The sequence below is a fragment of the Glossina fuscipes genome, unplaced genomic scaffold (assembly GCF_014805625.2).
Source record: "Glossina fuscipes isolate IAEA_lab_2018 unplaced genomic scaffold, Yale_Gfus_2 147, whole genome shotgun sequence".
Classification (NCBI taxonomy): domain Eukaryota; kingdom Metazoa; phylum Arthropoda; class Insecta; order Diptera; family Glossinidae; genus Glossina; species Glossina fuscipes.
In genome coordinates, this window is record NW_023998490.1 from 1841477 (window position 1) to 1863117 (window position 21641).

Sequence of the window (21641 nt, forward strand, 5' to 3'; positions counted from 1 at the left end):
ATTAATATAAGTTTTGCATTAAGAGCCAATTGAACTCGACTGTTATTTGTTTAGTTGAAACTTCTCATAACACACATCACATTACAGATTGCAGTGCAAACTGCAGATATCTTTTCCAGAAACCCTGTCGAATGTTGGCCACCGTCAAAAAAGTAGCAGGAAGTGACTTTTTCTTAATTTCTTGTAAACGGCAGCAGTGAAGGCATTTACTTCCTAGGTTGAATTGGTCTTCTTTTATTTTTAAATCTTCAGTTTATTAATAATAAGTCACATCAGAGCAATGGGAGATTTATTATACTTTAAATCACTTGTGATGCAGGATATAGTACCATAATTAAATACATTTAAGTTAAATTGCGTCAGTGTATCGAATGTCAGAAATATTTTTTCATCCAAATTGGTAGCACTGTGAACGACGTTTGCGTCAAATTTTACATAGCAAACGTCATTAGTGTTTCAGACACGAAAAATATTTTTCCCTATTTTTACGTGTCCTTTTTTTCCTGAGTAGAGGAGTTGCTTTAAATATTGTTTGCGAAATTAAGCGAAATGATACTTGGATCGACGTACATCACACACGGAAACAACTAATCAAGCCAGTGCTTATCGCGCGAAAGGTGAACTGAAATCGGGTTTCTTGCGCCAAACTTGCTGAAAACTCAAAATGATGTTAATAGTATTTTTCGAGTATTGTGGTGTTGTGCACTATGAATCGCTTTTACAGACTAAACTGTTCACAAGGCATATTACTTGAAATAATAAATTAATTTAAAAAAGGAAATGTTGAACTGGTCTTACTTTTTGGACACCGTATACGAAGTTTACGGGGATGTACGCAGCACCTGGAAGGTGCTGGATCCGGTCTTTAATACACCGATTGATTCTTTTTTACAATCGCTGCTCTTATAGCGCCTCACTTTGAATCGTATTTTGGCATAGTAAACTGATGTTAAAAATATGGATCAGATGAGCCGATATTATGAACTTCTTCCCAAATAATCCTTCCGAGTAAAAATAATCCATTATCTGAAATTTTTGTTGTTTAGCCGTGACCACTAGTCCAAGAGAGATGGATAAAAAACTATTTGCAACAACTTGTGAGTAAATAGATCTATTTTTTGAGCTCTACATCGTAACGTATAAGGAATCTTTTTCATCAACTATGAACTTTTGTATGGCAAGAAAACGTAAATGTTAGCACCTTACGACGAAAATTCGTGAAACATAATATTGACGATCGTTTTTGCAAGAAATTGAATTTCGCTAAATTTGGACTACGACAGGCCCTCGCATTTCATTTCATGCGAAGACCTGAAAAAGTATGCCTTTGCCATGAAAATAAGATAAAAATTTTCAAATCAATTCTATTAAAAACCATACACTGTATCATCTATGTATTGTAACAATATATATATATATATATATATTATGGACATTCCAGAAGAGAAATTTGTATTTTATTATTTCTTTTTCATTCATTAACTTTATGCAATGAAAAAGAAGGCGAAAATTATTTTAGTAATATGCGGAAGATTTTCATTAATTTTTCTATGTATGCGTCTCTTTGTAGATATAGACGTGTGCTTTGCTTCTCTTATTGTCACTTTTACACAATACCACTCAAGTTGCACTTTTCCCCTCCCACGGTTGTCGGCGCTTTCGCACTTTTTCCTTAATAATGCAAACAAATTACATCAAATATTTTTCTCAACTTATTTCTTATTTTAATTTTTCTTAAGCTCATCAATAAGGAGTGTGTTGATATTGTCATCAGGTTTGTAACTTTTAAGCGTATACTTAACACCACGTTCTTAATTCTGTTCTTTTTCCTCAAGTTTTTCCTTCAAGTTTCAAGTATAACACATTGGGCTGGAAGAAGTGTTTTACGGCACATGTCGAAGTAAAATCCATATGTAATGAGAATACACGAAAAGTAATCCCTCCGGGAATCTTCTACTATAATTTTTTTTTTTTTTTTTTTGGTATTTCTTTAATGTGACCAATCACTTGGAAGACGATCCCCTTTTGTGTGACGTGGTGACGGTCAGAAAGAAGTGTGGAAGAACAAAGAGAAGAGAAGAGAGAAGTGTGGAAGGGAAAGTGGTAGCCACAGCGCCTAGCGGGTGTGTGTACACTCAATTACTGCAATGCCTAGGACCAAAGTAAACTCTACCGCGCTTGAGATTTAAACCGGGGATCATTGATATTCGCGATTCTTGCCTACTGCCCTGCTCATGCGAATTGCACGAAGGTCAGAAAGAAGAAAAGGAAGAAAGACAAAGGCCGTAGTCTAGCAGGTGGCCGTATGCCTAATCGGTAACCGGTAAGTCTTTACTGATTGCGCAGTTATTGTATTTACGACTAAAGTAAACTTTTCCGCACTTGAGATTTTTGACGGTGAGTTGATGGTCACGATCCTGGCCTAATCGCCTACTCACGCAGAATGCATAAAGGTCAGGAAGAAACATAGAAAAAAGAGGGAGATGAGGCGGCCGCAGTGGGCGATTGTGTGTTTAGTTAATAAGTGGTAAGAGGAATAACCAAACCGCATTGAGAATTGCGTCCACGAATATCGACTTGGGAGTCCCGACTCTTATCCACTCCGCTATGTAGCGGCTTTGAACGTATGCGGAATAAGTTCCCATAACTTTCGAAAAAAGAAAATAGTTTTAAGCACTAATAGCATCCGCTGATTCTCTTCTCTTATTTCGATGTTAACATAAAAAGTCGCAATAAAAAATTAAGCATTTGTTAGACTTTTAATGAGCAGAACACTCCACCTGGACATATAATCCTGGCGCCGCTTTAATATTCGAAGCACCACATTTCTTGGTCAAAGGTATTAAAATTTAAAGTATCACTGCTTTTTTGGATGAAATGTACATTTTTAACACATTTTTGGCGTTTTACCCGAAAATTACTGAATGCCTCAAAAGAAGGAAAGGAAAAATTTTCAATTAAAATTTTCAATTGTAACATACATACATATTTACGCAAATATGACTCTTTTATGAAACTTTGCTTCTATTGAAATTAATTTCATTATCAAAGATGGAACAGAGGTTGCCGGCAAAAAAAGTTTTCGCAACAAACCGTAATTCGAAATAAACACCTTCAAGAACTACACACTTCTAACTAATTTTGGTTTTTGATTCAATGAGCAAAATTTTTAAAGTTTAATGAAAATAAAGAAAATAATCTCAAGTGAGTCATTATTACTGACACTTTGGCTGTATTAAAAGCTATACGGAATCCTTCGACTTCGAGATGGAGCACAATCAACAAATTAAGGATTATCATTAGAACATCCGTCGAGAAAATTAAAAGCTTATGGGAACGTAGTCATATCGGTTTATGGGGAAATGAGCAGGCTGATCGAGCGGCAAAGGATGCTGCTTCTGCTCCTCTAATTATGGATGATGTCATGGAACAGTCAGCACTACTCTTTTATTAACCCTCAATCAACTCCATCGAACAAATGTTGCGAAAATCAAGATCCAAACATTTTCGAGAATTCGCGTTGGTCATACAATTGCAACTCACGAATGAATCTTGAAGAAGTCTTCCTCCCCAATCTGCAATTGTGGACAAATTTGCACTAGAAAGCACATTCTCTTTGTATACCTAAACTTGATTAGCGTGAGATTCTGACTTGATTGGGTCATGTCTGTGTGGTGTCCATTGTTCGCACTCTGCGGGTAGCAAAACTGAAGATGTCGACTTCGAATTCGATAGACACATTGGAGAAAATGGGACAAATTGGTCAGAGCAGAAGCTCGTAGTGGAGCATAAACTGAAAGCAAGTCCGTTCTTCTTAACAAAAATTTGTCGGTTTTTGCTCGTCACTCACAAATTGTAAAAGTTAGAAGGCTGAAATTTTCCACATTTACTTCACGATACACTCTGTCCTTCACGTGCAAAAATGGAAAGATCAGCCATGCCTGCATAAAGTGACAAGGGATTAAATTTTTTCTTTTTTACTTTTTTAAAACTATTTGTAAAGTCCTCAAACGAAGAAAACTTACCTATATCTTGATCTGAACCAACACCATCAAACAATGTTAGAATGTTTTGATGTGAAATTATTTAGCTTCAATCAATTTATAATGCGGAAAGAACCCGGAGGTGGAACTTAATTTGTGAAAAGAAATTATAAATAAAATTATGAAGAAAGATATATTATCTGTCTAACCTGAAGACGGTGGGCACTATGATTAACGTTTTCTTAATAATACCAGTTATATGGATGTCAAATCAAAGAACTTGGAGAGGAGAAAGGAAGCGAAAGCATAATGGTAACTCTTACTCTCTTACTTGTTTTAATATAGTTTTCCCGTTTCCGAGACGGTTGGTTGATTTTTGAACGTAAAACGGACTTCTTATTTACTAGGTACGCTCTACTCCGCAAGCTTTAAGAAGCGTACATACAATTGCTGGTGTACGCGTGACAATATTAATAAGAAAAAATTTTCGAACGAGTGTCACAATTAAATTTAACCCCGGCTTTGACACAGGAAGCGGATAGATAGGCTGGGCAAAATTAATTCAGTTATAGAAAATACAGTATATCGTATTCAAATACACACATAAATATATAACCAATTCTTTAAAAATTATTTAAGTCATTGTGCAAAGTAAATCTTTTGTGTAAGCACACTTTGTTCTCTTTTTACACGAAATTTGATTTACACATGAGTTAAGAAAAAAGATTCTCTTTTTAATTGTTTTGCTTGAACACGGTTTCCCATATTCTAGGAATGTCTTTTACGAATTTTTTTAAGGATTTTTTTTTTTGATGGGCTTATTAATTTTTTCATGCTCACTTCTCACAAATATTCATCGCCACTTTGCCACAATTCAGTTACATTATATCGATTATATGCGTAGATGAGTGGAATTCCGCGAATTATGCGTAGACTAAAGACGTAATGATGAATGTATCTGACGAAAAGGGCGTTTGTCCTAAAATCAATATAGCGGTGACTACGACACTAGTGGGTTAATTTTTTCTTAATAGTATCAGCGATATGGGTATCAAATAAAATAGCATGGAGAGTAGAAGGTTGGGTGTGTGAGATTCGGCCTCCGCCGGACATAACTTTCTTACTTGTTTCATTATAAAATCGATATAATTTCCTAGGACTTTTCTTTTCTGTGTTGTCTCTGTTCGATTACATAATCTGGATCAAGCAATTGAACTAAGATCTATAGAACAACCGACGTCATTCCGGTCACAAATGCACCAAACTGCGACGACTTGTCGTATAGCAGTCAATTATACATTACAAAACCAAAATTGTTTTTTTGTTGGCTTGGAGTGTCTTGCTATCGGGATTGCATGCAATAACGAAAACAACAACAAAGAGAATTTCAAAAAATGAACTTTTGACTAAAGAGCGTCATATGCATCATATCGTAAATTGTTGCATCTTGGATCCGCTCTATTTGTTTCATACACTAAGACTCAATCGTCGTTATTCTTGCCGCAAATCTTAAAACAAATTTTCCATCCTAACTATCCCGTCATATAATTGTCCGCGCGCTTTCGACAAATGCAATTATTTGTTTACGTGAAGTTGAAGAGTAAGGCTTCAGTGGTTACCAAGGAAAATGCATAAACAATCGTCTTTATTTAACTGACCTCTGATTCCTGACCATTTTCTTCAAGGACGAGACAAATTAACAGATTATCTAAAACAAGCCAACAATACCTTACGGATGCGAAATAGAAATATGTATTTTTCCTATGGTAAGCTAAACCCCCTTTTCGTCTTCAATGCACAGTAAGACTTTCTCTCGAAGAGGAAAAGAAGAAAAGGTATTTCTGTGTTTGTCGAAGCGACGGAATGTCACTAAATTGAAAAGAAATGAATAATTTTGATGAATATCTATAGTATATTAGTAGGGATTTTACACAGCCCTATCTGTGCATAAACGTCTAATATGGTGCAAATCTCTACTTACGACTTAAAACACTAAGTATAACATAGTTCTATTTGTAACTATAATGCCCGTTACAAAATCGATTTTATTCTTCTTAGAGTATCTATGTGGTCCCAAAAAAAACTAGATTAGGGTTACAGGGAATAATAATGCATTAGTTTAAAAACTGTCGAAAATCCATTACTCTCTTTATTAAGTTCGTCCCTAACCTAACTTTGTTTTCTGTACTTTTATTTTTTCTACCAGCTATAGGACTTCAAGCTCCTCTAAGTTCTATGAAAGGAGTTTCAAATCTTTGCTTAAAGTGCGTCATCAGTTAGTTCTCCGTTTGAGTTTTCCCTCCGTTTGTGGATCCTCAAGCATTGCTTACTTATATGAATGAAGGCCCACTTTCCGTTTGTATTAAATAGATTGCAAAACTGTTTTTCGATCTCACTACTTTCGGCTGCCATATTTTTTCAATTCTTTCATTCCAGCAACTTGTTAGCAATGACATCAAGATGGTTCGTCTTATAATTATTTCCCGTTTTTTGTGATAGTGTGGCACGCGAAAAAAAAGATATACAAATTGAATGCCATAATGTCAAAAAAAAGCAGAAAACTAAGTAAATGAATAAAAATTGTTTCGCTTATGTAACAATTCAAAAAGAATAGAAATTTCGATTAATAATGAGAAAAATTACTCAAAATGCTGTATATCCGAGATTCGGTCTAAGACGACAACAGCTTCAGTTTACTTATTTTATTTGGCAATTAATATAAATAACATATGAATTCTATTTTTACTTGTAAACACTCATCTGTTTATAGTTATGAAAAAAAGGAAGAAAAAAAAAAAAAAACGTAAAGAAATCTAACAAAATAAAGAAAGAAGAAAAAAAAAAGGGGGAAAAACAACACATAGAAGGCTAAAAATAATTTACATACGTCGACTACACATATACGAACAGTTGGACGAACCAACTTTCTGTTAATTATTATTTGCTCTTAATGGTTTTGGTCACAATTTGTAGCCACTTGTAAGGAATTTTGTAACGAAAAATGTTTTGTTAATTACATTAAGATAAATTTAAATTATTTTCATTATAACTCATTTTTATTTCTGTTCATATTATAATTAAGGAAACGAACACTCAGATTACATAAAACTGTTTATTGCAATGAATTTTGTTTAGAAAATTAAATCGTTTTTGTTTTCTTTTGCCAGCAACGGAGCGCGTAAACTTTTGACCAACGTAAGATCTTTTTTGATTTAGGACTGCTTATCTAACTTAGCGTCTCTTATTTGTCGGCTTTAAATAATTTTAATATAATAATAATAATAATAAGAATCATTGCGTTTATAGAGATATCGTTTCGCTATCACTTACCGCCGAACCACAGAAGTTTCATTGACGATAATAATCACGTGGGTGTGCATGGGTGTATGGGTTTTGTGATTATCTGTATTTTATACGTCTGGTGGTCCGGTCTGGAAAGCAAGTCATACATGGACATAAGGACACGTAATTGCTTTACGTCTGCTATAAACTAACCTTACCTGTCCTTACATAATAGTAAACTTGATTAGCGCGAAAAGTTAATTATATGCCTTCGTCCGTTCGTAACGGAAAACGAGAATTAAAGCTAAGCAATCAAGTTTTCCAATGTGAAGAATAAATATTTCAATTTCAATTGAATTTGAATGCAATTTCATTCATGGACTTCCAAGCCAGTTTTAATTCAATTCCAATTCAATATTAACTCTACATCCGTTCACCAATCCATTTTTGCACTCAAATCAGTAAATCATATGTTTTTGCTTTGCTAACTCGAAGAAGATGAAGATGAAGAAGAAGAATTCAGTTCCCATATAATTTTAGGTAAATTAATGCATTGACTAACTTAAAGATAAAGCTATATATGAGAAAATCACATACGTGTCATTTCATTCTGCCGCTTCTTCGATACACTCTCTCTGATCCGTGCTTTTGTCTTTTGAAATCAATATCACTTCGCTTAAAGGAATCTGCAGTAATCTGGGGAGTGTGGGGCGTGCGCTCACAATTTTTAACTAAACGAACCTCGCTTTTGACGTTTTCAGCATAGTATGCAATAAACTTTTTATTAGTAATTAAGGGCTTCTTCTCTTTTTCTCTTCTTTTTTCTTGCGAAACCTCTATCCACCACGCTTGCTATCAGCAGAAGACTTTGATTTTAATTTCATTTAGTTAGTTTTTGCCGCAGGCATTCTCCAAACGATTTAATATATTGAAGAATAGAACCTTAAGCGCTTAGCAGAATAAGTGCTAGCTTTCCACTAACGGTCGTGAAGAAGGCGAGTAAACTATAATTCTATCTCGTTATTTTTTTTTTTTTTTTACAATTACAACATTTATTAGGCTGCCTAAGAGTTTTGTTACGCGGCTTACAATAAAGCCTTCATTGAACGCAAAGTCAACTCCTAAAGGCACTTTCCGAAAAGCTTTAAGCAGCGTTTAAGCCCCTTATCGCAATAAAACATTTACACAAAAAGTTTAGTTGAGTTTTGAGGAAAGTGGGAAAGTGCTCATTACATTGCGATTGACGGTGCGCTGACATTAGCGATACCCGGTTCTTACAGTGTTTAGCTAGAAAGTAATTACTTTTTCTGAAGGAATCTAATTTCTTCCGTGTATTAGATGGCTATGTGTTCCATCGTAGTAATATCAAAATCCATTCAAATAATGTGACGAACTAAAATTAAATGCTCAGTCTCGATCTTCAACAATTTCTAGGTATGTTTATGATGAATTGCGATTGAACGAAATCCTTCATCACCTGCCCAAAATAAGTATAAATAATGATTTTTCATAATTTTCTATTTTATTAATGTTTCCTTCTTTGCAAAACATTAGTACCAGGTCTGGTTTTAGAACTTGAATGGATAACGAACTGAATGTTTTGCTTACCAAAATTGATTAACACCTTGCAACCAAAAGAAGGGAAAAACGAGTCAAATCACTATAGCGAGTCAGGATCACCATTCATCATGATACCCTACCCCACCCTAAAGCTTTTCATATAACTTTTTCTTTTCGAAATAAGGCGTGGTCGAAAAGGTGATTTAATCAGAATCATTGTTAAGAGCGTTCGTCCTTGAGTCAAAACACACCAGTGTACCAAATTTTATCAAAATATTTCAAAAATTGCGGACTACAGGAAACAGCCCGGCTTAGACAGTTTCTAAAAGTGATTCTGAACTGATCTTTTTAATAAAAGGTGCATCCATCTCAAGGTCTTTCGGATGTTGCATACATCCATACAAATATAGCGTACCCTTGTATTATAGGGACAAAGGGCAAAAGCAAGCCCTTCTATAGGGGCAAAGTACAGGGCTCTTACAAAACGCAAGACTATGTGTGGCGACAAAGTCTAATGTGTACTTTTTTTATGACGCAACCAATTGGAAAAATGGGAAAAATTTCGAACGCGTTAATTGACGTTTTGGGTGTCCTCCTATATAAGGTTTTTAATGGAAAGTGTTCCTTTACATACATACAACAATATATTATATATATGATTATTGGTGCATTATTACGAAGACGGCGAGGCGGTTTGGATTTCTAGTGGTATGCAGTTAGGAGTTCAATGAATGCTTTGACATTAAAAATTAAGAGCAAATTCGAAAAGTGCAGTTGTTCGGCTTGGCAATTCGAGGCATTCAAGTTCTTTCAGCCATAATTTAAAACTTGAAATCTCTAGCAATATTTTGTGATGAGAAGCGAAAAAAACACGCTTTCATAACTTTTCGGAGTCCCTTGATTTTCCAAGTTGACACGAGTAATGAAATTCGAAAAAATTTCAACAGCAATATACAAGGGTCACCCCGAAAAATAGGGTGGCTTTCTACTTTTCGCGAAACACATTTATTTATTCATCAAAACCTATTTAGGGCTCCTCAAAGTAATCTTCCGCAGGCATCACATATGCTTGCATTACCGCTTTTTACAATCTTCGAAGGATTTTTGATATGCGCTTTCTATTATCGCCTTGGGCTTCTCGAAATTCCATCCTTCCGTTGGTCTTTTCGGCGTTAGGTGAACACGGTCAGTGAGACACGATTACGGCGTTGTTCTTAACCAAAAAACCAGCGACGTGTAAGCTGGCGCGTATAAGAGAATTCTGTTCTGAACGGTGGCTTCGACAGCCACAGAGTATTGGAGTTGGAGTATTTAGTCTTCTTCGAGAAACCATTATACTGGCTTCCTTGAACCCTTTTCATCATTTGCAATGCAATTCGTTTAAGATTTTCTCGTCATTTTCAAATATTTCCTCCACATTACGGTATTTTTTTCAGAAATGCAAAACTAGAAGTGCATTATTTAGGCGCTCCAATCTCCTAAGCAAACAAGCAAGCTTGAAGCAATTCACAAAAGGCTCTAGCTTTTCGGATTTTATTAAGTGAAAATTCTATCCAACTTAAAACTACGTACTTTAAAGAACACTAACATTTTTTTTTGGATCAATTCCCGTCAATTTTTTGACAGCATCTATGCTATATTGAAATGTGTTCATTTTAATAATTGATCGCACATCGTCTTCCTTTCATTTTGTAACACAAGGTTTCAATAACCGAAGCAAGGTGTCCGTATCTGTTAATGTCTTCAACAGGATATGAAATTCTTACATTTGGTACTAGTAGCTATCTCAGCGGCTGTAAATATGTTTAGCGGACTACTCCACTAATTATGAATATATATTGTTTTTGTATTTAATAAGCTTTAATGAAGAAATTTCAGATCATTTATCAAAGAAATTGACTGAAAACAAAAACACATCTGATTATAATAAATTATTTAAGAAAAAATGCTTCTGCGTGTGTGTGTGTGCGTGCAAATGAAAGGAAACACATACATAAAAAATTTTATTTTCAATTAAATTTAATTTAAAAAAAATATAAATCTTTTATTGCATTTTAATGTAAATATCAACAACACCTAAGCGCTTATATATAAGTCTGGGTATGAGCGCATATATATGTGTATGTGTATCTGTCTATGCACAAACTCTTCGACAAGTACCACCAACTATATTCAGGAAAGCAAGTGATAAAAGCACTGAATGTGTACAGGTATACGTGCGTATCGCGCATATGCATACACACATACACGCACCTATGTATACCAGCAGAAAATCAATACACTACTAAAGCTATCAGAAGCGTCGATATTAACGTTACGTTAATTAAAAAAAATTTAACATAGCATAGGATTGGAATTCGAATGCTGCGTCGAATAAAAAGTTAATGATCATGATGATAATTATGATGATTATGATTACGAGATGATGTCGCCAAATGCGCGATAATGCTTATAAACGTCCAATTTTTTTCGGTTCCAGAGCGAATAACGAAGGCTTTTTGTAGCGAGCTAATATCTCTCTTTTGAATGCTTCGAAACGTTTACGGTTCATTGTGTTCTGCTGTTCGCGCCACGATGGGCGAGCATTCTTCTTTTGCAATCCCCAATGGCAGGTGAAAATGGGCGTCAGTACATAAAAGGAATAGCCAGCGACGTACATTTCGTAAACCTAAAATAGAAATGAATCAAAGATTTTTGCACGAAATAGGTGAAATATATACACACACATGCACGTACACGTACATATCTGCACGAGCATACGGACACATAAAAAGCATATCAACCAACCTGAGAATTTCGTGTGAAACCGTAACCCAAGAAGCGTTCATCATGCGGGGGAACAGTATCTATCGCTACATAAAAAGGTTCATAGAGGAATTCATAATTTGTCACCTTGTGACTAATCGCGATCTGTTGTTGATCTGTTTCGGTATTAGCCAGCCAGCTGTAAGCGGTAATAATAATAACAGCATAACATATTTAGAAAAACAAAACATTTATACATAAGTATGCACATGTATTGTACATGATATAAATAAATACATATATAGAAGAATATATGTATATATATATGAATATATACATGTATATATATACATATATATATATATATTCATATATATATACGTACTTATTTAATATTAAAAAATATTTTAGTCATCACTGATATTTATAGATTAGAAATAAATTCAAAAAAGTATACACGCATACATATACAATATTTGTGCAGGCACATATTAAATCATGAGATATTTTCAATTTATTATAATGCTTGTAACACAAACTGTTAAATGAATAGAAGGAAATGAAACAGAATAAATTCTAAGACTAAGTCTAAAAGCACTAGCATGTAAGGCTTCCGGCTTTATTAAAAACTCTACCGCGCTTGAGATTTGAACCCACGACCACGGAGTTGCTAGTCGAGACTCGTGCCTAGTCGGCCTCTCGGGCGGATGTGACACAAACTAACACACAGTCGTTCGCACGAAGGAACCTCTCGATTTTCTCCATTTTTCCTCTCGTACACCAACAAAAAAAGATAGGAACGGACAATACCAGCATTTCTTTCCTGCAAAGGCTTTTTTTGGGGTGATTTCGTAACATTTTCTTCAATTTACTTTGCTTTACTCTTTCAACTTATCAAAATCTGTCCTGTCATTTTTCAATATTATTTCAACGTTCACCTAGTCATCGGTATACTAACTAAACACTCGTATTAGGCAAGTGAAGATTTCGGCTTCTATTTTCATAAGCTATGCAAATTGAATGCAGGAAAGTAATTTCAGGATTGTGTTCATAGACATGAAGGCCCTAAATTTAACGATTAAAGGATATTTCCACAATTATTTTAATGATATTTTTCGCAAACATTGCAATAGGTTCGCTTACTCAAATCGAATCGTCATTACGAAGAGAAATTTCAATTAATGTAAATATTTTATAATATTATTGTGCTGAGTCTGAATGCAATAGTATTATTGGCGACGCGAATGCACCGAAGGTCGTTCCCAAGGACGGCGCTTCTTCCCCACGATCCCAAACGTTCAACCACTATTCGGAACGTAACTTCAGCACATTAGTGTGATATCGCATAAAAAAAGATTTCGAGCTCCCGGCACTCGCAATACAACTTCAATACGGTGACTTTGAATCATATCAAGGAAGCTGACGATTACAATGCAAAATAAAGTAGACTTTCGGCTCAATGGCTTTTGGTAAGTCAATCTTACTTCTTTCGTCGGAATGCAAATATAGCCAGAAAAATTATTGCTTTCTTGGCATCACTGATGTATATTTTTTTTTATAACAAGTTTTAGGTAAAAAATATACATGTGATGTCAGTTGATGCAATCCATACTTGTTGTGTTTTTTGAGAAGAATTTATGGTATTCCCGCAAGACGTCGCAATGTGCAAAATAAAATGTAGAGATCGTAATAGGAATCAAATATTTTGTTGATGGTTGATGGATTGTTTATAAGGTATTTGTTCTTGTTTGTATCCATTCATTAGGAGGGGAGTTGAGACTCTAAAAATTAGGCCAAGATGGAATGGATCTATATGTGTGTATATTTTTGCAATTATTGCAATAAGTTGAACATTTTTCATCGGCATTGTCAGAGGGTCTCTTACAACGACACTGCCATAAAAATTAAATATTTCTTCTTCTTTGAAAGCCCGAAGTGATTGCATAAGCAAAATGTTGTTAAAATAATGAAGCGTTTACTTTATCGAAAGACTGACAAGCGAATGGTGTTAAAGTGCAGGGTATGGGAAATTTTTTGTAAACTACACAAATGATTGACTTGATGTATGTGTTTATTTGGCTTTTAGAATAAATATTTGTTCACACCTTGAGAAATTTGTAGCATATTGATTGTATATGAACACCTTCTCGTGAAACGGTCTCGCCAACCCTTTACGCGCTAGTCGCATCAATTCCGTTTTGCTGCTTGGAAATCGAACGCGTTCGTCTATTTCGAATGTGGGTATGACGTAGGCGCATAAATTTGATGAACATCTGACGGTTGCTAAAAATTCATTGAGCAGCGGCGCAATATTTGCGCTGGGTATGATATCGACGTCCGTGAGAAATACATATTTGGTTTGGCAACCTTTACGTGCGAGGTTGCGCATATGATTCTGAGGATAAACATTTCGCAAACGCCAACGTTTCGTCTCCGTCGAACGCAATGTTAACAGACTGCGTAAAGTTTTTTCCGGATATTGACAATCGAACATTTGCAATAATTTATACGTTTCCCGTGATTCACGTTCGGGTTGACGTTCATACGGGAAGGCCAAATGAAATGTAACATTAGAACGTATGAAATCAAAACACAACCGCAAATAAGTAACATAGTATTGCAATATGGAAAATTCATCACTGCCCGCCACAAATACCGCCACCGACATCGGACCCTGCCATTGCTTAGATGCTTCAGCTAAAGAATACACGCGCTCTACCGACGATTGCGTAGCTAAACAAACTAAACTTTTTGCTGACGCTTGTTCGTATTGTTCACCTATTAAGGCGAAATCGATGATTTTATAGATGCGTTGATTATCCCATCTGCCCGTGTTTAGGGAAATATTTTTAAATTCCAACAGTGATGAGTCCACATAGTTAGCTTCTTCTATATATTTTTTTAAAGATGAAGCCAGCTGCTTGGATATACGCTACGGTCCCTTAATAGTAACGATTCGATGATTTTTCAAAGCCGCTTGTAAAGAATTATTACTTGACTGGACTTGGTGTTGCTGCTGATATTCATGATTATTGTGGTGATGATGTGGATGGTGATGCTGATGTTCACATTGACTTAGAAAATATAAACGCAGACTCCATAAAACGTTTATCATTAACAAAATTATTGAGGACATCTTTACCGTAGAATATTTTGATATCTATAAGAAAATGGAAAAATGCGTCAATACTAAAAAATTTTTCGGAATGCGAAAAACAAGAAAAAACTTAATTTTTTATTTGGCCGATCTTAAAAGATCGTACATATCCACACTCGAATACAATTACATCGTAGTGTTGAAAGGTTTCATGCACAAATCGCTTTGAAGGAACAACTTTCAATGTCGGTGTTGAGTTGTTATGAAGCATATCGAGGGCTATAGCAAGGTTATGTCAAATCCAACTAATTATGTTTATGGCAATACCCTTACGCATTAGAGTGAGAGAAATCGAAGGGCCATCGCTGTTAAAGCGATTTACGCATATCTATGTGTGTTGAACAACCAACAAAATTTGGATTTTTTTTCTTTAAATTTAAGTAAACAAAATAAAAACCTAATTAGATATATTTTTCTTTAATTCTTCATCATATTGAAGGATACCCGAAAGGGCAACAAACGCTAAATTGAATGGGCAAACTAAAATTTCTTTCACAATCACGATTCCATTCTGTCCAACTTCAGGGTAATAATAAAATTTATATAAAAACAATTGACTTAGGTGGACCGCACAATTGAACTGCTCCCTTTCTAATGATTGATAATAACGCTACAGGTGTTTTGCGACAAACATCGGAACGATCATAAAACGTTTCGTTGTTTGGTTTTTACGAAACGCCGTTCGTTTCACTATATCCCTACGACCGTCTAGTTCAAAAGTTGAAAGCAATTTTATGGTTGCTGATGATATCCACCAAAAATTATATTGTCTTATCACAACAGATACTCGATATCGACAAGTTGTCGCACGTGTTTTGCAAGTCAACGAAATTTATACAAACTTCTTGAGAAATTCCTCCAGTCAATGAACAGAACTTCCAACAAGCGTTTTACGAGTCCTAGCAATTCTCGGGCTCGAGAGTTGCCTGCAGTACGTTAAAAAATTTTCGACACTTTCAGCCGGAGTAACGATTTTTGCAATTTTTTCTACAGTTTAAAAACGAAATGGTGGCAAGGAATGAGTTTTCCAACTTTTAAATTGAACTTAAGGCGACAATCATATCAATAAAACTCTTATGTATATTACTACTACAATTTCTTCCAATTTATTGCAAATGATTTTTGGTAAGTTATTATCTCAGATATTTTTTATTGTATTTTGCACGTTTTTCTTTTATGCCTTTGTGGGTTCCATTTGAAAATTGAATTAAAAAGAATAGCGATGACAAGAAAAAAAAAGAAAACATTGTTTTTGAAATTAAATTTAAAATGGAACTCAATACTAAATGCATAATGCTAGAAAACAGTGTTATCGAGTATCGCGACAATTTCATCACTATAACACAGATCAGGTGAAGCTTTGATAACAGCCACAATTTCTTCGTAGGTTAAAATCTCTTCGTTGCCAATTGTGCGATTGATGGGAATCGAATTCGTTACGATGCAGGACGGTAGGCTTGCATTCACTCTGTGATTATTGACGTAGTCGTCAATATTGATTGGAAATCTCCCCGAATTTTCGGCGTCATTTTGTGCGTTCGGTGTATAATTTAGCGGACGGGGGGTGATATTTCCGACATTAGTCCTTATGGATAATAAAGGTACCGGCATTGTAACAGTCGAAGATGAATTATATGGCGATTGAAGCTGATTTAAGACATTCTGGTGCGGAGAAATTCCAGTATATAAAATTTGTTGAATGACTTAGGATTTAAAGCATTCCCCCACTCCGGGAAATGTTGAGAAATGTTGATATAAAGTGATTCTGCTCTTGGGTAGCAATTTGTTCGCCTGTCTTTGCTTGCTTGCGGAATGCTCTCGTCTCTATTACAAGCTTTATCTGTTTTTTTTTACATTTCTACGACACTCTCGTTGCTGAGAAAACCAAGCTTGCACTGTTTGCACCGATATATTTAAACGTTCCGATATTAATATACTTCTCTCTGCTCGCAGATATGAACTTTTTTCGAATTCGCGATCAAGTTCTTTTAGTTGAATTTCCGTCAGAGTATTAATAACTGCTGCACGTTTACGTTTATTTGATGTCTGTAAAAAATTATTTATTTGATAATAAATTTTTCTCGCTATAATTGATTGTCATTTGAATGATTTCGAATACTTACCATATCGTTAGGATAAGTGACACGAGTTCAGTTTTCTACTCAAATTAGTGAAGATACTGCCTTTTATACTTTAATGTCGTTAGTTATATACACACTGTTTAACTTGAGGTAAAAAAAGTTTACAATGTTACGCTCAATTACGATCATCATTATCCTTCGCATCGGGATTTAACAAAATCTTTACCTGTTGGCTTATCGACAAGTATCCTTGGTACACCGTAAATAATAAAATTGTTTGCACCTTAAGCAAGTTAAATACATATAAACATGTATTGAAATTTTCGCTACGAATCGCGCTGCTTAGACAAAGTGTGAATTTCTTGCTCAACAGTTCTCCATTTAAATTTTTGAAACTCTTCAAGTAATAAAGTTGTAAGAGCGAGAGAGAAAATAGTTACAGCCTGAATGCCTTTCAACTTATAAAAGGCACTCATTCCATGTGCTCGAAATATTGCTTCCAAATATTATTTCCAAATGTGCTGATGTTGCGAACAATTTTGTTTAGGGTGTCTTTGCAAATGTGTAAAGAAAGCTGATCAATCGATGTTTGTCGTCGAAATTTGAGTATTTGCTTTCCTGCTTCTTAAAAACACACTTCTGTTAACTATCAGAGTGAAACTTCAAAGGTACAAAAGCCAGTGAGAACTTTCGGTCATTGTAAAATTTGAAATTGTTGAAAGAGAGAGAGAGAGAGAGAGAGAGAGAGCTAGCGTCAATGTAATAATCGTGGCAATTGCTACAAAGCCTAAAAGTGGTCTTAAACAGTTTTCTTAATGCATAATAGGAGTCAACATTTTTGTGATCTTACGGCCGCTCTCAACAACTTAAGTAGCAATGATCTGCACTTTTCTAATACCAATTGTGTCTGATAGCATTACTGTAGTGCAACGGTAACTCATTATTGCTTTAAGAGAAGAGCGAACCGAAAATCTATATCGCAAAGCTTTGGCCCTGGTTTCAATTTTTGTGCTTGGAATAAAATCTCTTAGATCATCTCATAAAAGAACTGGGCTTGCATGATTTCAAGATGAAACCTTTTTTTCGATTCAACATATATCCTTTTCGAGTTTGTACAATACTCTGCCATTTTTCCTTTTTTGATAGGGTTTCAAAATATTTTGATTCCTTATTTTGCCCCTTTTTAAAAGGATTTTAAAATTGTTCCTTGGTTGCCTATGTCGTGCGGGTTTCTCTACTTTTCCGTATACTTACTACATTTGTGCTGAAATTTTCCGGTGCAAATCATATCGAAAATTGGGAGATAAATATTAACAACGAGAGCGAAATGTCCGGTGAATACAAATGGCTTCAGCTAAATGCTTCAGGCCCTAAAAATGCAACAACACAGCAAACTTAAGTGTTTCTACCTCAGCAATATCAATGCAATGCAATGCAGAGTAGATAGGTCAAGTGGTGCACACAAGGTATCATTTACCATTTCTCGATTTCTATTATCAGTACTTCCGTTTTCTGATGCCAAGTTTGCTGAAGTACGAAGGACAGGAAGAATGGAGTGTTTTTCTATTTCTTTTCTTTTTTCATTAAAGACCCAATGCATGCTATGAGTAATTTTATGAAATCGAAAGAAGTTTTAAGAAAACGCTCATGATTACTTTTAATGTGTCTTACATACACCACAAAATCATTAAATCCTCAACTATCTCTTACAAAAAGGTTGTATAGCAAATTAGCTAATAATCTCGCAACGCGATACCTATAGTTTTGAGACAATTGACGAATTCTTATGGTTTCTCGATAATGCTAACCTTCAAGAGAAATATATCTATATATATATAACCTTGGGCGTTTTGCATTTTACGCCACTTGTTGTGCAGAGTATATTGTGTGCGGACGATAATGACATACGTAAGTACTTGAGATAGCCCCAACCTTTTATATTATACCAGCCTTTTCAGAATCATTTTCTGAATCGATCTAAACTTGTCTGTCCGTCGGATGTATGTTCACGTAATCTTATATTCAGCCTAAAGACAGCAATTTTCGAGATATTTTTCTAATGTCTTCCAGCCCAAGAACGAACGCTATTGAAAATATATCGGATCGTACCCCTTTTTCCACCGCACCCCTTAGGACGCGTTATTTCGATAAGTTGTTACAAGAAAAAGTGTTTTTTGAACCTCTTACCACATTTACCGTTCCTATGGTAACTAGACCTAAGATTTAATTTTTAATATTTTTTATTGGATCACATAGATCTATTTTGTAGAACGTGCCACGAAAGTTCTCATCAAAAGCAAATTTGGACCTTAACTGATGTTTTGAAAGATTACAAATCTGCAAAAAATAATGCACAGCTTTTCATATATGACCAAATAAGCGAAGTGGTGTATGGTACTTTGTTTTCTGATAAAACCTTTTAGCTACGACCGTAGAACTTCTCGCAAGCCCGCAAGGAAACTCAAAGCAACTATGATATACATAGATTTCTTGTCTAGCCAAGTTAACATCACATTAAGAAGTGGAAGTTCCTAAATTCTTCAGAAATCAAATTTTTTTATTAGTAACTTGGATGCTGCGCAATGGTTGGAATAAGTGGAAAAAATTTATTTTTTCAAAGAAATGTTTTCTTTAATTTGTAGCATTTCCATCAGCACTCCGAGAAGAGTACCTATTCCGGGACAGCCTCTTTCGGAAATTACTGCTTAATTTTTTTAATCTGCTAATAGATATCTTTCGAAAGTATTTATGTTTTTCATAAGATATATTCGAACCGAAAATATCTTAATGTAACTTCATCGAGGCGATTGTTAAGTAGACACTCTAGACTCTAAATGCGTTTAGAAAGCGAGAATTTAAAAAAAAGATTTTCAAATTATTTACGAATTCATATACAGAGTCTCCTCTAACCTAATTATTTCTACATTTTTTTTTTTTTTTTTTGCACTCTGTAACACATTTGAGTTACTCCCTTTCATACTTTTGTCATTCTTACTATCTATATCGAAAAAGAATTCATCATTTTTTCGGTGCAACAATTCTACTTTATTATCAGTTAAGCGTAAGTCTTTCTTCACCAGCTCTTCCTCTCTCGAATACTAGGATGTTTATGTAAAAAAAGAATTGTGTTCACTAAATCTGAGCGGGCGATGATTATAGCCCTTTTTTCTTATCTTCAATACAATTTTTTCTCAACACTGTTAAATTGTCGAGCTCAAAATGATAGCAAAATGAACCCAAGCACCTTTAAAGTAACTATAAAAACTTTCTTTAACCTATAATTACGTATATATCTGCGCTTAGCTCCTATACCGTGCAATGTAGTTACGGTGTCCATGTCTGACTGAACTGGATTCACATTGTGCCGTAAAATATTTACAGCCTTACTGGTAGATCAATATGATTATTGTTGTATAATGATTATGTATATATGTAAATACTTTTTTTTTTAATTTGTTTTAGGTGAATGGATTAACAATAGAATCTATATACCCAGTAACGTGATTAATTAATGAAATAATCTGTTTTTTTGGATTTATAGTTGATAGCATGAGTTAGGATAATCTTTAGCAAAAATTGGTTATGCAGTAATTGTTAATTATTAATGATTAATCTTAAATTTGAACTATAAACATTTTTTAATAATTTTTTTTTGGGGGGTGAAAGGGCAGGTAATGAAATAATATCTGAGATGTCTATTAAGCTTACTTTAAGTACTAGAAAAAAAATTTATTGTAATAAATTTAATTAAAAGAAAATAATAACAAATCATTTAATCCGCATATCTGTAGTTACAGGACTACATATGATTTTTTAGAAATCTTGCACTTGTGCGAAAGCACTTTAGATGGACCTATCTTTTTTTATATAGGCGGACTCAGGATCATTTTTTGAATCCAGCTTAGTTCGCCTCTCTCTATCTCTCTATCCTTCTTGATTTCTTGTGTTCAACCTATACATTGCACTCTTTGATATGTTCTGATCAGATTTGGTGCAACCGCCACCGAGTGAACAAAATTTAGTTGATTGTTCTAGCCAATACGGCAATAATGGTAAGTTTCTTTTTAAAGATATTTTTTAAATTTTTTCAAATTCCGCTACATTAAGGACAATGGTGTTGACACTGGGAAATCTAATCCGTGTGAGGGAATAGATGATTCTTGTCATTTTGTGCGGGCTGCTGTCGGAGCTACCGGTACTGGTTACTTTGATATACCCGATGGTGGTGAAGATAAAATGAAAAAAGCCGAAGCTACTACGGTCCCTATTAGCTGTTCACGGATGTGTCACCTTATAAAAAATTCCTACAAAATCGAAAGCTAAGATGAATGAATCTGCCACAATATGCACAGATATGTTAAAGAAATTGCAATCGGCTTCATCAAAATATATAAGCATTTAAGTTTTAAAACTATAAAAAAAAACATGACCTTAGTTACCTGTCTATTACTTTCCCTTCATTAGGGTTTACTATGTTTACTTGCTGCGTACACTTCAATTGGACTGAGTGGCAGACGTACTTCAATGTTATTATTGTGCTTCTGTTTTTTCATGCAGCTATCGCCCTTACTTGTTATATAGCTTGAGAATCTAGTTTTTTTTTCTTCCATTTCAACATAAATTCTTGCTTCAAATTCTTTTTTTGCTTGTCCTTGCAAGCAATTACAATATCGTCAACAATTACAGCTCTTTTACTTGATTTTAATAATTGCGTTTATTCAATTAAAAGATCAATAGCTGATTATGGTATTGCGCAACCAATTGATTGACTTTGTAAATTGAAAACAAACCGAGTCGCAACCAAATGGTTGTTTATAAATTGAAAATAAGCCG

General features: G+C 34.6%; 1 protein-coding gene across 1 annotated transcript in view; it reads right to left on the reverse strand.

Annotated features, from left to right (window-relative positions):
* Positions 1-10863: 10863 nt before the first annotated feature.
* LOC119641222 (beta-1,4-glucuronyltransferase 1) overlaps positions 10864-21641 on the reverse strand; it is a 13840-nt gene continuing 3062 nt past the window's right edge. The window contains 3 exon segments of the mRNA XM_038039781.1: positions 10864-11493; positions 11613-11769; positions 13676-14730. Coding sequence (XP_037895709.1) covers positions 11275-11493; positions 11613-11769; positions 13676-14730 — 1431 coding nt within the window. The 3' untranslated portion in view covers positions 10864-11274.